The sequence below is a fragment of the Trachurus trachurus genome (genome assembly GCF_905171665.1).
Source record: "Trachurus trachurus genome assembly, chromosome: 20".
NCBI lineage: Eukaryota > Metazoa > Chordata > Actinopteri > Carangiformes > Carangidae > Trachurus > Trachurus trachurus.
In genome coordinates this window covers 12,976,430-12,990,996 of record NC_139911.1, presented here as the reverse complement: position 1 = coordinate 12,990,996, position 14,567 = coordinate 12,976,430, and the positions used below count along the sequence as shown (strand labels likewise).

The following is a 14,567-nucleotide window of genomic DNA, read 5'->3' as shown; positions in this document are numbered from 1 at the left end:
GGGGCCAGAGTTATGAATTATGAGTTATGAAATGAGATGTTATTATTGCCATTACAAAAGCTTTATGCCTCACCTTACATAAGTCTACGCCATTCACTTATTTGCATAATGTTACTGTGCTATAATAAGCCTAAAGGCTACATATATTATTTGTTATGTTTTTGCCACAGGACAGTGTCACATGGTGGAGATAATTTGAGCTATAGTTTTATGTATAATACAAAGTAGTGTGTTTATAATACTGATCTAAACATGAAGTATAATGGTGTGCAGTAAAATCAGAATATGTAGCTTGTTCATATTGGCAAAAATGATGCCTACTGATATTGTAAAATACAAGTATCTCAGCGTTGTAATAACATTTCACAATAAAAGAAAACTGAACACGTCTTCAACGGAATCAGGTTTTATTTACAGAATTTGTGTCCAACAAGTGCAGCCAATTCTGTTGCAACATAGAATTTGCATAATAAAACTTGAGAAAAGTTAAAATCCAAATATTTACAAAAACAAGGGAAGCCACAAACATGAAACATCTCACTCCAGGTGGTCGCGCATTTCTATACCTGAAACAGTCTGTGCGCACATGAACACATGACATGGCCAAAACACAAACCTTTTTTGTAATTATTTACATCAGTCTTTCAGTGTCCATCGCAGCTACCAGACTCTGGCCCTTGGCAGCAGCATCCTCGCAGCCTCCCGGCGCTGCGCCTGCGGACAGTATCTGCGTGTGTGCGCGTAATCCCCGGTGGCGCAACAGATGGGACAGGTGTAGTTCCGCAGGATGGGACAGGTGACTTTCCCGTCGTCGGATTTCAGCTTGTGTGAGCGGTACACCCTCGGAGTCTCTCCGTTTTGCTTGCAGAAGCGGCAGCAGTGTGATGAGGAGGAAGTCCCGCTGCAGCAGGTGTCGGACAGGCTGCTGACGGAGCTGCTCTCTGCGGAGTGTTTGCCCCCCTCCCGCCGGGGCGACACCCGGATCGGACTCTCCGGTGCTGCCTGTTCCTCCCGTGGGCGCTCGGTGTCTCTCTGGTCCACCTCCGGCATGCGGGACAGCCGCTGCAGCAGCCGGCCCAGCTTCATGTAGTCGTGCCACATGTCAAAGCAATCCCCATCAGCCAGAAGGGAACCCTGGACCCCAACGTGGTTTTGCATTGTTGTTGTTGTCGTCGTCACTTATTTTGGAGAGCAATCCCATAAAGTTTGTGAGTGTATAGGAGCCTCCCATATTTGTAGATTTCTGAAATGGCTTTAAAATGAAACAATGTTCTTTCTAATGGGCAGATTGATGGCAGGTGTCTGGAGACAAAAAAAAACGTTTAGGAGGTTATCTTTCATCTGACCTCTGTAAGAACTTTAACATAAAACCATTGGGCAAACAAATCCCATCTTCAACCCACAGCACTAACATCTAAGCTAAATAGCCTATGTGGGTTGCTATGACACTATATTTCTTGGGTGAATAGATAGGCCTATATGGAAAATATTCTGCTCCTGAAATCTATACAGACTAATGTATCATGTTTTAGCCTATATTTTAATTGCTGAGTCAAATGGTCAAGGGTGTCAGATTTCACCTGTCAACACCCTCTCTTATGTCTTATGTAGCCTACAAATATGCACACACCATAGACTGTATATAAAAGAGGCACACACACACACACACACACACACACACACACACACACACACACACACACACACACACACACACACACACACACACACACACACACACACACACACAAATGTTGTCCTCAAGATGATGATAATAATGATCATCATCATGTTTTACAGTTTTGCTTTATGTTTGTTGGCGAGGATATTATGATAATGATCCTATATGTCTGTTTACCTTTTTTGCTGTTGGTTTCTGTGCACGTGAGCAACACATCCACAGCGTTTGTCTGTGTGTCATGTCATTTGTTGTTCATGACGAGCCACGCGTCCACACGATGACCGCTGGCGCCGGAGAGACGGTGCTCCGCTTCAAAACAGTATCATTGTTACAGCGACACACGTACACACACACGTACACCTGTATTCAGAGACGGCTTTTAGAAGTGAATGGCCGACGACTTCAGTCCACCTTGAAGTTGGCACGATAGCATTTTGACTGCACACCACTGCATAGTTGTTATGTTCTTATTTCTAGGCCTACCCCTACTTTAGCCTATTCACTCACAACTCAAATAGGCCTAGAAGAGAATTAAAAGGATAATTAGGAGAATAAAACTTGGGCTACCAATAATAATAAGGATAGGCCTACAGTAGCCTAACACAACCTGTGTAAAATTATAAGGAAACATAAACAGGCTTTACATTCAGTTAGTGCAGGATGAACAAATGTGTAATAATGTACAAGTACAAGTGTTAACAGTGTGTTACGAATATAAAACAAGGTGTAGCCTATGTGACGCTTCTGTGGATCGGATTTCTGGTTATAATAATCCAAGCCGCTGTTATTTACAGGGCATAGGTGTCGCGTGGGTGGGGTGGAGTGGAAGTGAGTGCGGGGGAGTTGCGGGGCGGTGGTGGTGGTGTATTGAACATTGCGCATGCGCAGTAGCATACCGGCGACGGCTCAACGGACGGTGGCCTAGCAAAGAAGGGGATTACAGAGGAGAGCCCAATTTGACAGGTCAGATAATAATAATAATATTAATCGCTTATATTTGGCAAAAGCTCCGCGCGGAAACACTTAATAACAGGAAGCTGGTTTGGTCCTCGTTGTCGGCTGACGTCAGCGCTGGATTCCAGATCGAACGTTCGGTTAGCCACTGTTAGCTTTAGCGTGCTGCTAACAACGGCTATGACATCAGCTAGCTGAGCTAAGCTAAGTGTAATGTTTCCCGGTTTATATAATATTGTTCTGTGTTTTAGTGATCGGCGGATGGGTAAGGACACATACCACAGCAGATCACCAGATAATCGTGTGTTCGGTTTTCTGTTAGATACGCAGTGTCAAGACACATGAAGCTAACTAGCTAGTATCCTCAGATGCCCCCATTTGTTGTGCAGTGTTTGCTAAAGGGGACTCGTCTCTTGTTTAGATAGATAGATTTTTAAATATACATTTAATAAAACAGTGGGACCTCCAACAACTGATTGTTTCGGCGAGTCTTGTGAGTTATTTACATGTCTGTTTTTATGTGTATGTCTGCATCTTCCCAGGCTACACAATGAGTCAAGGTAAGGACAATGCACGACTTAAGAGCTACAAGAACAAGTCCCTCAACACAGATGAGATGAGAAGAAGGAGGGAAGAGGAAGGCCTGCAGCTCCGCAAACAGAAGAAGGATGAACAGGTCAGCACAGTGTTTACCACTCATTTTGTCTTCCTTGTTGTAGAGGTACAAATGTTTACAAATTAATCAAGTTACGGCAGGGCTCCTGACTGCCCCTATAATCTGACAGTGTGCAAGTAAAGGGGGCAACTCAACTCACAAATTAATCTGGGGGTCTGTCATCACAGGTGTCAGGCCAGTGTGTCTGAGGATCATGAATGAAAAGGAAGTGTGAATATTTGCTTTGCCGGTCGATATCCCCTAGATTTTCTGCTTGTGCTCCTAAAATTTCAAGTAAGGGGCCACTGTGCTCCTAGTAAAAAAAGGTTGAGTTAAGGGCTTTTGATCACTCTTGACAGACTCCCATCAAACATAAACAGTCTTAAGTTTAAATTGTTTCCTGTCAGGAAATATGAATACGAACATGAATACGAATAATTGTATTAATCCCCAAAGAATAGAATAATTAAAAAGGCTGATTGCAGTGGGTATAAAAGATCTTCTGTATCTGTCTGTCCTGCAACGAAGAGAAAGGAGCCGTCACCACCGTTGCTTCTTTCGTCCATCAGGGTGTATTTATGAAGTGGATGATGATCCGTGTTCTTCATTGTGTATCTCTCCACCACTTCTCTTACTACGATCACAGAGTCGGCCTTCTTGACAAGCTTATCCAGCCTCCTTATCTGCATTTGCAGCATCTTAATACAGATGTTTAGAGATCTGAGCTTTCTTAGGAAAAAGAGGCGGCTCTGTTCCTTTTTGTAGAGTGCAGATGTGTTCAGGGACAGGTCCAACTTGTTATCCAGATGTACACCTAGATATTTAAAGGTTGTCACCACCTCGATGTCAACTCACCACCTCGATGTCCGCTCCACAAGTGTTCACTGGCTGAAGACGGGACTCGGAGTCATATTAAAAGAGGAACTATCTAAGTCCGGTCGCTTTTCTGCTGTTTTGCTAACCCTCCTTTTCGGCCATGTGCATTTGTTTACCACAAAGCCGGCCGGTCTTGCAAGGTTGATTTTCAGCCAAGAGACGCAATAAGTCACACGCACGTAGCGGGGATAGGATGTTTACTCTGTATCCTAGCAACTATTTCACATGGAACATCGGCCGTTGCCTTGGGAGGGATGAACACAAGTATTGTTATGATACGACTGAACTCTCTTGGTCCATAGAAGTTTATGCTGGGTTTCTTACGTTGTTGAGCAGTTGTGCTCAACAAGACCAACATGAATTCATGTCAATACTTCTATTTTTTCCAGCTGTTTAAGAGGAGGAACGTTGCCACAGTTGAGGATGATGGCGCCCTGGAGGACGACGGGATGGCTGATAGTGGCTACCTGGAGTCCCAGGCGAACAATATGGACCCACTCACGGTGAGAGGGAAAACATGAAATCAAATGAGTGTTTTAAATTAAAGCTTAGCCTAGACCGGTGTGGTATATATTCTGTGTTTTATCAAATCCTTAATATCCAATTCTGTACAGGGTGCGGTGATCTCTGAGGACATGACTCAAATGATCTTCTCCAGTTCCCCTGAGCAGCAGCTAATAGGCACTCAGCGCTTTAGGAAACTCCTTTCTAAAGGTAAGTGTGGTCTAGATGATGATTATTCCCCATGATTTGAGTTTTTAAATACCTGAATATACATGTTAATGTTTTGATATAATAAATGATGTGATATGATTTGTTTTTTCCACATTACCAACCTCTACCCTATGTCTCATTTAGAGCCCAATCCACCTATCAACGAGGTCATTGCCACAGCAGGCGTGGTGGAGAGGTTTGTTGAGTTCCTAAAGAGGAGAGAAAACTGCACTTTGCAGGTACATTTCCAAAGTATATCCAGGGGTGCATGAGCCGACTAAATAGTGGGGGTGTTGTGATTTATGTGGTTTTATATCATTGTTTGTAAAGTGTTCTTCCTGTCCTATTAATGGATTTCAGTGTGATGTGTGTAATTTGTAATGTAGTTTGACTGTTAAAATCTGATCTGAGGGATTAACACAAGATGATGAATTAATGCGTTTTTTCTTATATGTATTTCTTTAGTTTGAGGCTGCGTGGGTGTTGACCAACATTGCATCAGGTACATCACACCAGACACGGGTGGTAATCCAGGCAGGAGCTGTGCCCATATTCATAGAGATGCTCAGCTCGGATTTTGAAGACGTACAGGAACAAGTAAGAAGTCACTAAAATGTCTCTCAAAATGTTTTAACATAATTTTATGCTGGTCTGGAGGATACGGGCGCTATAAATATCCTGCCTTGTTTATTAGGCTGAATAAAACATAGTGGAGATGATTAGAAACATTTTTTATCATTAGCATTTTGCAAGTCTGTTGTCCTGAGCCATGCTTTTGAATATATTGTCATATTAATTATTGGATAACCTGGATTATTGCTCTGCCCCTCAGGCAGTGTGGGCCCTGGGAAACATAGCAGGAGACAGCACAGAATGCAGAGACTTTGTCATAGACTGCAACATCCTGCCTTCCCTGGTGCAGTAAGTAGCAACGTCATGTTATTTAATCTTTACTTTCAAAATATTCACGTTATTGCACTTGACAAAAAAGAAAAACTTTAACTTGAATAAAACATGTTTGGTAAAACTTTCCCTCAACAGATTATTGGCCAAACAGAATCGTCTAACAATGATGAGGAATGCGGTGTGGGCGCTCTCAAACCTGTGCAGAGGGAAGAACCCACCTCCAGACTTCACTAAGGTGATTTGCCAAGATAAACACGTCACTATGGCAACAGCACACCTCTCACATTGCCAAAGTACATCATATCTCACGTCCCAAGGTCACAAGCCTCCCCTGAAGTTAACACCAAAATGTTTTTCTTTCCTTCCAGGTGTCCCCGTGTCTCAGCGTGCTGTCCTGGCTGCTGTTCGTCAACGACACAGACATTCTGGCTGATGCATGCTGGGCACTTTCCTACCTATCTGATGGCCCCAACGACAAAATCCAGGCTGTTATTGACTCGGGAGTCTGTCGCAGGCTGGTGGAATTACTGATGTAAGGGCTTTAGTTTTGTTGGAGACACATGCAGGCCTCTTGTTTGACTGTGCTGAACGAGCCGATGACACCTGAATCATATGTCTGACGCAGACAGTTACAGCACCATTCGTCACTTCTGCTTTCAGTGTGACAGTCTAGATGTGGGTGTGATGTGAATATTAGCAGCTGATGCAAAAGCACTTACTGCTAACTCATGGAAACTGGAGTGCGAACATTGTCGTGTCATTATTTTCAAGTGTATACAAAGGACATCGGAGTAACACTACAACTCTGCCTTGTTCCAGGCATGTCGACTACAAGGTGGTATCCCCTGCGTTGCGAGCTGTTGGGAACATAGTGACTGGTGATGATCTGCAGACACAGGTTAATGGCAACATGGCAACACAGATTAAGTCGACTTACTTCTGCAGAAAGTAAGGAAGCAAACTGTATTTCTGACTTTGGTTCTAATGTTGCATTGTTTTCTAGGTGATCCTGAACTGCTCAGCGCTGCAGTCCCTACATCAACTCCTAAACAGCCCCAAGGAGTCCATCAAGAAGGAAGCCTGCTGGACTATCTCCAACATCACTGCAGGGAATCGAGCACAAATACAGGTCTGTGTGCCTCGTTGTCTCGTTTTACCCGGAGAGTTACGACAGAGAGTTGCGACAGACGTTTTTAAAGAGGTTCTTGAGCGTTACACAATGTAATAATCAGCCATCCTTCCTCTTTGCAGATGGTGATCGATGCTACTCTGCTGCCTCCTCTCATCACTATCCTGCAAGTAGCAGAGTTTCGCACAAGGAAGGAAGCAGCATGGGCCATTACTAATGCCACCTCGGGGGGCTCTGCAGAGCAAATCAGGTAGGACCACTGATGCATTTTTCCACACCTACACAGTACATGGAGCTTCTGTTCTTTGTAGCGAATGTACAGTACACCCCTGCAATATGCATGATTCTTTGACCCTCATTTGGATTCATATACAAATGCAAAGGGAACTAATTTCTGTATGAGAAGTGCTATATAAATGAAGTCTGATTGATTACAAAATGTGAAATGTGCTGTCTAATAGCATACGGGATTGGCACAGACTGGTGTTTCAACCACACCTAATTTGTGCAGGATGTGTGGTTTCCTTATCATATATTTTATTGTGTTTCTGTGTTTGCCGCTCCCTCACAGGCATTTAGTGGAGCTGGGCTGCATCAAACCTCTGTGTGACTTGCTCACACTTATGGACTCCAAAATAGTTCAGGTAGCTCTGAATGGCCTTGAGAACATCCTGCGACTGGGAGAACTGGAGGCCAAGAGAGGAGGAGGCATCAACCCCTACTGTGCACTCATCGAAGAGGCCTACGGTACGTTTATATGTGGTTAATTAATAGAAAAAAACACCTACAAGTAATAAATTATTGCCTAAACACATCGGCTGCTTATCACATAAGGAACTTATAGATTTGGGGAATATTTTGTACAATAGCATGTGATATAGTTTACATGAGCAGAGAGAATATTTTACATATTTGCTTTGAAAATGATGATGAACTCAATGTCAATAACTAAATTTTAACAAAATAGTTGCAAATTGATTTTGTGTCTGTCGACTAATTGTTGCAACGTTTGGGATTTTTGATTGATAAAGTAGATGATTTCAAAATTTGTCGATTACATATTTGTAAGTTGACTATTATTGTCTTTCTTTTCTTCCCAGGCCTGGACAAGCTGGAGTTCCTGCAGGGTCACGAGAACCAGGAAATCTACCAGAAGGCCTTCGACCTGATCGAGCGCTACTTCAACACTGAGGACGAGGACCCGTCTCTGGCCCCGGCCGTGGACCTGCAGCAGCAGCAGTTCCTCTTCCAGCAGTGCGAGGCCCCGATGGAGGGCTTCCAGCTATAATGCTAAACCCTCCCTCCTCTCCCTCCCTGTGCTCCACCTTCATCCTCACCTCTGCTCATTTCTCTCGCTCTCTGCCCACTGCCACGGGCGACAACAACCCTCGGCGATAGATTTTAATCATTCTCATGATTATAAAAAAACCAACAAAAAAAAAAAGAAGTAACATTCAAGGAGCACGTGTGTGTGCGTAATGTCCAACATGGGTCAAGTTCTGCGGTCTTGTCAGCCAGTTCGTGAAGGTTTCACTCATCATTCTGTCTTGCGCTGAGCTCACCTCTGCGCCTAGTTCTTCAGCACCTGAAGCCCTTCTAGCTGCTCAGGCCCCTGCATCTTATACTAAGAGATTGCCCCTGTAACAGCCCCCCCCCCCCCTCCCCACCTCTCCTTTCTTTTTTGAGTTGCTCCTCAGATCATCCCAAATGAAAGGCACCTCTCCGCGTTCCCATAGGATTGGCGACCCCGACCTCTCATAGAGTCCGAGGGGGTTTCAGGACTGCACTGCTTGTCTGGTTGAAGCATTAATTACTCGCAAGACAGACAACCATGGATGTGATTTTTACCCCCCTCCCACACAGACACTTACACACACACACACACGCATACACACATACATACACATACAGAAGAATGATCTAACCCTTACACTGGACTGACCATGAGACTTTGACCACATATTTAATTGTGGTCGCTGGACTGAACTGCCCACAGCGGGGCCACGTGGCCAGTCCCCAAACCTTGGACTCAACTGACCTCTACAAAAGGCACTTAAACGACTCAAAAACAATGGAGGCGAGTTCCCTCACCTCCTCACTCCGGCCATTGGAAAAGTGACCACAGATGGACAAATCAGGAACCTGACTGTGTCGCTGAGGGGTGGAGCTTGTCGGTTACAGACCAGGCTGCTTGCGTTCCCTCCTGGATTCTCATATCATGCATTCCTCTATCCAGTTAATGGGACTTTTCCTCCTGCACAGGCTCCATCCTGAAGAGTTTAGACTGCCTCCTGCCTCTGCTGTGATGTGAATAACCCCATGGAACCATGGGATTTGGAGTCTTCCCTCACACTGAGACAATTGGACAGACTTGGACAAGACAAAACAGACTATTTAACCCTGGGCTCTGTCCAGCAGCAGACCAGCGGGAATTTTTATTATCTTACCATAATATCATTTCATTTGCAGCACTTTAGTTCAGGACTGATGCCTCATTGAGAATATACCATAGTTTTTACATTAACTATTTAATTGGTTGATGACACGGCTCTTCCCTCCTCAGGATGCGGGGTATCGAGGTGTGGTCTGTATCCCTGGCCCCTTTCTGGTCTAGAAAAAAAAAAGATTGCAGTGTACTTCACTCTTTACCCTTCTCCACAGAGGGACTCAAGCAGATTGTGGACTGAAACTATTAGCACACTAATCAGTAGACCATACTGCCTCAGCAAAGCTACGACAACTGAAATCGAGACTCTTTGGAAAAAATTGGCTGTTTAGGTTAGCATCTGTCATGTTGCTGATGGTGCCATAATCCCTATTCTACAGAAATCCTTCCAGATAATTTCAACAAAAATCCAGATTAAACTTGAAAAAAAAAGAAAATACTGGTGATCATCTTAGTTAGCTAAACTGAATGTTTGTTTACCAAGTCCTCTTTACATCGCTTACTTTTGTCAAAATCTCTGCAAGAGATGACCAGCTCTACATGTACATTACTGTTTGTTGAATTGTTTGTGCAACTGTCCTGTTATCCCATTTGCATAAAAGCCGTTTCATGAACCACATCTTAAGTGAATCTGTTTCACTGCGATAAGGACCCAGTGTGAGGAGGTTTTTGATTTGATACTCCCTCTCTGCCATCCAACTAATGCAATAGCACTACTTTAACCTTCTAGGGCAACAAACATTTATTGATTAATTACCTAATTGTACCACTTTTATGTGTTGGGAGGATTGATCGACTTATTACAGCCGTGCTTTTGTTTGTATTTGTTGGAACGCACTGGAGAAATTCAAGCTAACAAACTACGTTACATACTGAAGGGAAAATATATTGACAACACTGAGGAAGTAGTATAATTTTGGAATAATTTCAACAGTTTATACAAACCAGAATTGGATTAGGTCATTAAATCAGACAAAACAAAATCTCAAGAAGCATTAGTTTATTAAACTCAATTCTTTTGGTGCTCACTATGTACAAACAGATGTGACAAATACGCCAAATTACATGAATCTTGGGAGAGACCATTGTGCACATGGATCCGAGACATTTCCTGACAGTCGCTTTAGAAAACTGAAGGCCCTTTGAAACCTTTGAGGTCTGACGTGTCTTCACAAGGCGGATAAAACCAAAACTTTTGCCTCTAAGGCAAATTTAAAAAACAGGCATTTATGCTGGAGAGTTTCAGAGACAGATGTTGGAAATCTGCTGACAATGACAGAGTACTTTAATCCAAACTAGGCGGTTTTGTGCCAATTTATTATCTGAAATATACTGTTTTGCTGTGTCAATGACAATATTCATTCAAAACTTCCCTTGAAACCTGATTTTTATTCTCATACAACCATATGATACCGCTTAAGAACAGTTTGCTCAAAAGCAGATGTCAACTCTTAACTTGTATACATCAAAACACTGGGTTTCAAAGTGATAAAATAATCCATATTTGTGTACTCTGCTGTTTGCAAAATACCAGCTAGTATCCACTGCTCTTTTTGTTGCCCTACTTCTCCAAAACAGCTGGAGCGGAGAGTGATGAGGCTGCGGTTCACACAGCTGGGAAGGTGACACTACTGCGCCCAGCATCGGGACAAAACGACGAGGTTGTGATGAGACGAGGTGTGCGTCGTCACTGAGCCTTCTCAGTCAGAAATTCCTGCTTCAATTTAGCTTTCTTCTCCATGTTAATGGCCGTCAAGGACTCGTGCCTGCCCGCTGCCTGCAAGAACAGAATAAAACAAACAGTTGATGCTACTTATGCCACCTGCAAAACAGAAGAAGCAACAGTAGCATTCAGATTTTTCTGTGCAAAACAAAAATAAATCACTGATAAGAAAACAGGAACAAAACTGCTGTCACAACCATTCAACTGACACTTTGCTCTTTGGAAACAGAGTCTGGACACACACGGTGCACTTGTCTTTGTCACCAACTCACCCGCTTGCCAAGGATCACCGTTATCAGACAGGCCCCAATTGTGACCGCCATCATAATGTAGCAGGCTTTCACTCTGACTTTGTTTCTGGCAGCATCAATCATCTCGAACCTGTGGCACAGACAGAGGTATTTAAAAACATATTCTTTTAGAAACACATCAGAAAACAATATACACTGAACAAAAATATGAACGCCCCACTTTTGTTTTTCCTGAACTCAAAGATTTAAAACGTTTTCCATGTACACAAAAGGTCTATTTCTCTCAAATATTGGCCTTTTATTATGGCCAGCCTCATGTACACCTGTGCAATAATCATGCTCTCTAATCAGCATCTTGATATGCCACAGCTGTGAGGTGGATGGATTAAAGGAGAAGTGCTCTCTAACACAAATTTAGACAGATTTGTGAACAATATTTGAGAGAAATAGACCTTTTGTGTACATAGAAAACATTTTAAATCTTTGAGTTCAGCTCATGAAAAATGGGAGCAAAAACAAAAGTGGGGCGTTTATATTTTTGTTCCGTGTAGAAAACACGACTCAAACCCTTTACTGATATTTTGTGATGTTTATGTTCCACGTTTCAGCTGCAACAATCACTCTAGATTACTATTCAGTCCTCTGACACTTGTCTTTTACACCATGACTCAACACAGACAGTGTTATTTTGATGCTGAGCCTTGCTTCATTGTGTGTACGTGAGGTGGGGGGTCTGCAGTTTGTATGCGTGACAATCAGGTCTTTTATCAAAGCAACAATCTCGGATATCATCTCCACCCTGGGTTCAGTAATTACATTATGCCACAAACACAAACTGCAGCAGCCTCACTAGCTCCGTTTCTTGTGAAGCGGCTTAACTAAATCACAGTGCAGTGGGAGGTCTGCGGTAAACAGGAAGAGGCTACTTACGACACAAACTCCGGTATCTGGTCTGGGGTCTTGAAACGTCCCGACCAGACCAAGAACTTCTTGTCCATCTCTGAGGGTCTGGAGCCTGGGATCCTGAAGGCCGGGCGAGCTGCTGTGTGACAGAACCAAAGCACACACGCCAAAGGATAAATAAACGGAGCAAATGTCCACAAACCCAATTTGCGACAAAAAGAAACAATGAATGAAGGAAAGCTCAGTTTCACAAGCCCCATTAGATTAGAGTCTGAATTGTGACCCCTTACTTCCTGTGCGCCTCCTTCCCTTGGGACTTGGTGGAAAAATGCTCACACACTTTATGTGGCAACAACAAGCGGCCTATGATGGACAGGATATCTAAATCTTTTTGAGATACTTAATTTATCCACCAGATTCATTTGAACTTTGATTTCCTTTCCAACGGTTTTATTGGTGATTAGCAAATGCATGATGAGACTTATAATGATACTCTGGGTGACAGATAAAAGTTGAACTGGATCCAGAAATGTCTACCTTCTGCTGGGGCTGTAGGTAGAGACTCTGCTTTGATCTCCTGTGGTTTATTGCACATCCCTCTGTGGCTCCATGCTTCAGCAACCAGCCTGCGCCTCTGACCTGTTATATATGTGTATATATATATAAAGTGTTGTAATATACAGATAAAATGAATGTCACAATATAGAAGAAAACATTAGAAGAATAATTTCATTCAAGCTTGAGGTGCCAGTGTCAGTCAGCTAGTTTTAGCCGACCAGCTGTCAAAACCTGCAAGACAGTCTGTTCACAAACAGGGACAAAAACACAGCAAATTCTCACACCATAGCTGAAAGACTTGATTTGACCGGTTTTTAAAATTCATTGATTATCAGAGTGGTTGATTGGCATTTATTTTCCAACTAATCAGCAGCTCAGATGGGGACAGATATTTCCTGAACCTAAAGATGGATTTGCTTGTTCTGTCAAAGCATCAGTTCACAAACACCACATAATAACACAGGCCATGCAACCAAGACATACAACAGATAGATAGATAGATAGATAGATAGATAGATAGATAGATAGATAGATAGATAGATAGATAGATAGATAGATATGCATGCAAGTGTTAAATCCCACTATCACCTAGTTTTATATGAATATCCACCCACAATATAATTTATAATACACGTTTCGCAATGACATTATAGGTGTGTCACACTAACAAACAGCAAAGTTAAGTACGATGATACGACTGCTACGAGAGGCATTTTCCTAAACAACAGAGCAAATACTTTTATCTGTCAATACAGCTGATCGGCTCACACACTGTTTTAGCCATGTACCAACCAGATAAAAGAAACATTAAATAAAAAGGGATCTACTAAAATTATGTTCTAGGTTGGGTAATTTTGCTACAACTGCAGTTTAACTTCAGACACCAAGTAGCGAATAAGTCGGTGCGACATTAGCCGGAAACAACAGACCCCCGGTGGGAAACCAACCTAAGATGCTGCCGACGGAGAGACGAGATCTGACGAAATTCATGTTGTTTTGTTCTTGTTGAAGTGGCTTCAGTTCAATCTGGCCAGGTTTTGTAGTCCAATGAGTCCACCACCACCATCAGCTGCTGAAAGTCAAGCTACTTGCCAGTGACAGGACCCCTCATATAATCATAGGAGCCCGGTCACCTGCCTGATCGAAATTCACACAGTGTTTGATACGCAGTTTGATCAGTACAGACTAAAATCACGGATTCATTATGGTTAAGCGTCACAAAGATCATTCATATGATTTGTATTTATTTGTTTTGGTTTGAGATTACGTTTCCCCCCCCTTTAATCAAGGTGGGCATTGTGCAGACATTCACATCGGTTCAGGTTCAGACCTCTTTTTTATAGTCTATTGTTCAGACATAGATAACACAGAAAAGATTTAATTTGATTTAACAAAAATCGTGAATTAAAAATAAATGTTAAAATATAGACTAAGTAAGACTTCTTAGGTGAAATGAAGATTAAAATTGACGTGAACTTCCTGTTTGTTCCAATGTATGTTCAAGATCAGCAAGAAACAATTAAAATTAGGGAATTTATCAGAAAAGAAAAAGAAAAAGAAAGAAAAACGCCTCATGGAAATTACATTTATGTAATATCAGGCTTTTAATAGCTTTGCATGATCTATTCGTCCATTGTGGTTGGACTTGGCCAGACTTTGACCCCACAAGTTACGTAACTGTTATGAATCCCTTGGTCTTTTCTTTTTAATATTCATTCAGATACAGGTATTATTATATACATTTTTTTTAAATAGATACCTTGCTTCGAGA

The 14,567-nt window shown here is 42.5% G+C and overlaps 3 protein-coding genes across 3 annotated transcripts; 1 reads left to right on the top strand and 2 right to left on the bottom strand.

The window, feature by feature from the left end:
- Nucleotides 1-660: 660 nt before the first annotated feature.
- Nucleotides 661-1,158, bottom strand: nanos2 (nanos homolog 2; the record flags this gene model as incomplete). The annotated part of the gene is made up of 1 exon (XM_083995276.1): nt 661-1,158. The coding sequence occupies one exon, from the start codon at nt 1,156-1,158 to the stop codon at nt 661-663; it is 498 nt and encodes a 165-aa protein (XP_083851402.1).
- Nucleotides 1,159-2,561: 1,403 nt separating this feature from the next.
- On the top strand, nt 2,562-10,354 carry kpna1 (karyopherin alpha 1 (importin alpha 5); the record flags this gene model as incomplete). The annotated part of the gene is given in 16 exon segments (XM_083995756.1): nt 2,562-2,588; nt 2,591-2,620; nt 2,623-2,644; nt 3,178-3,311; nt 4,556-4,669; nt 4,781-4,880; nt 5,025-5,119; nt 5,346-5,477; nt 5,713-5,801; nt 5,922-6,021; nt 6,155-6,318; nt 6,606-6,684; nt 6,790-6,915; nt 7,038-7,165; nt 7,487-7,662; nt 8,016-10,354. Coding segments are annotated over 16 exon segments (1,704 nt in total). The 3' UTR covers nt 8,204-10,354.
- On the bottom strand, nt 10,353-13,930 carry fam162a (family with sequence similarity 162 member A). The gene is made up of 5 exons (XM_083995757.1): nt 13,744-13,930; nt 12,776-12,877; nt 12,266-12,377; nt 11,357-11,465; nt 10,353-11,138 (listed from the first exon to the last, which is right to left on the bottom strand). Exons 1-5 carry the CDS (start codon nt 13,784-13,786, stop codon nt 11,049-11,051), a joined length of 456 nt encoding a protein of 151 aa, XP_083851883.1. The 5' UTR covers nt 13,787-13,930; the 3' UTR covers nt 10,353-11,048.
- Nucleotides 13,931-14,567: the final 637 nt, after the last annotated feature.

What these genes read in the sequence shown, in the direction of transcription:
- fam162a (XM_083995757.1), bottom strand. Translation starts at nt 13,786, where the DNA reads ATGAATTTCGTCAGATCTCGTCTCTCCGTCGGCAGCATCTTAG. An exon ending in ACCTACAGCCCCAGCAGAAG is followed by an intron (nt 12,378 to 12,775) that starts GTAGACATTTCT and finishes TCTGTCACACAG; the next exon opens with CAGCTCGCCCGGCCTTCAGG. An exon ending in CAGATACCGGAGTTTGTGTC is followed by an intron (nt 11,466 to 12,265) that starts GTAAGTAGCCTC and finishes TCTGTGCCACAG; the next exon opens with GTTCGAGATGATTGATGCTG.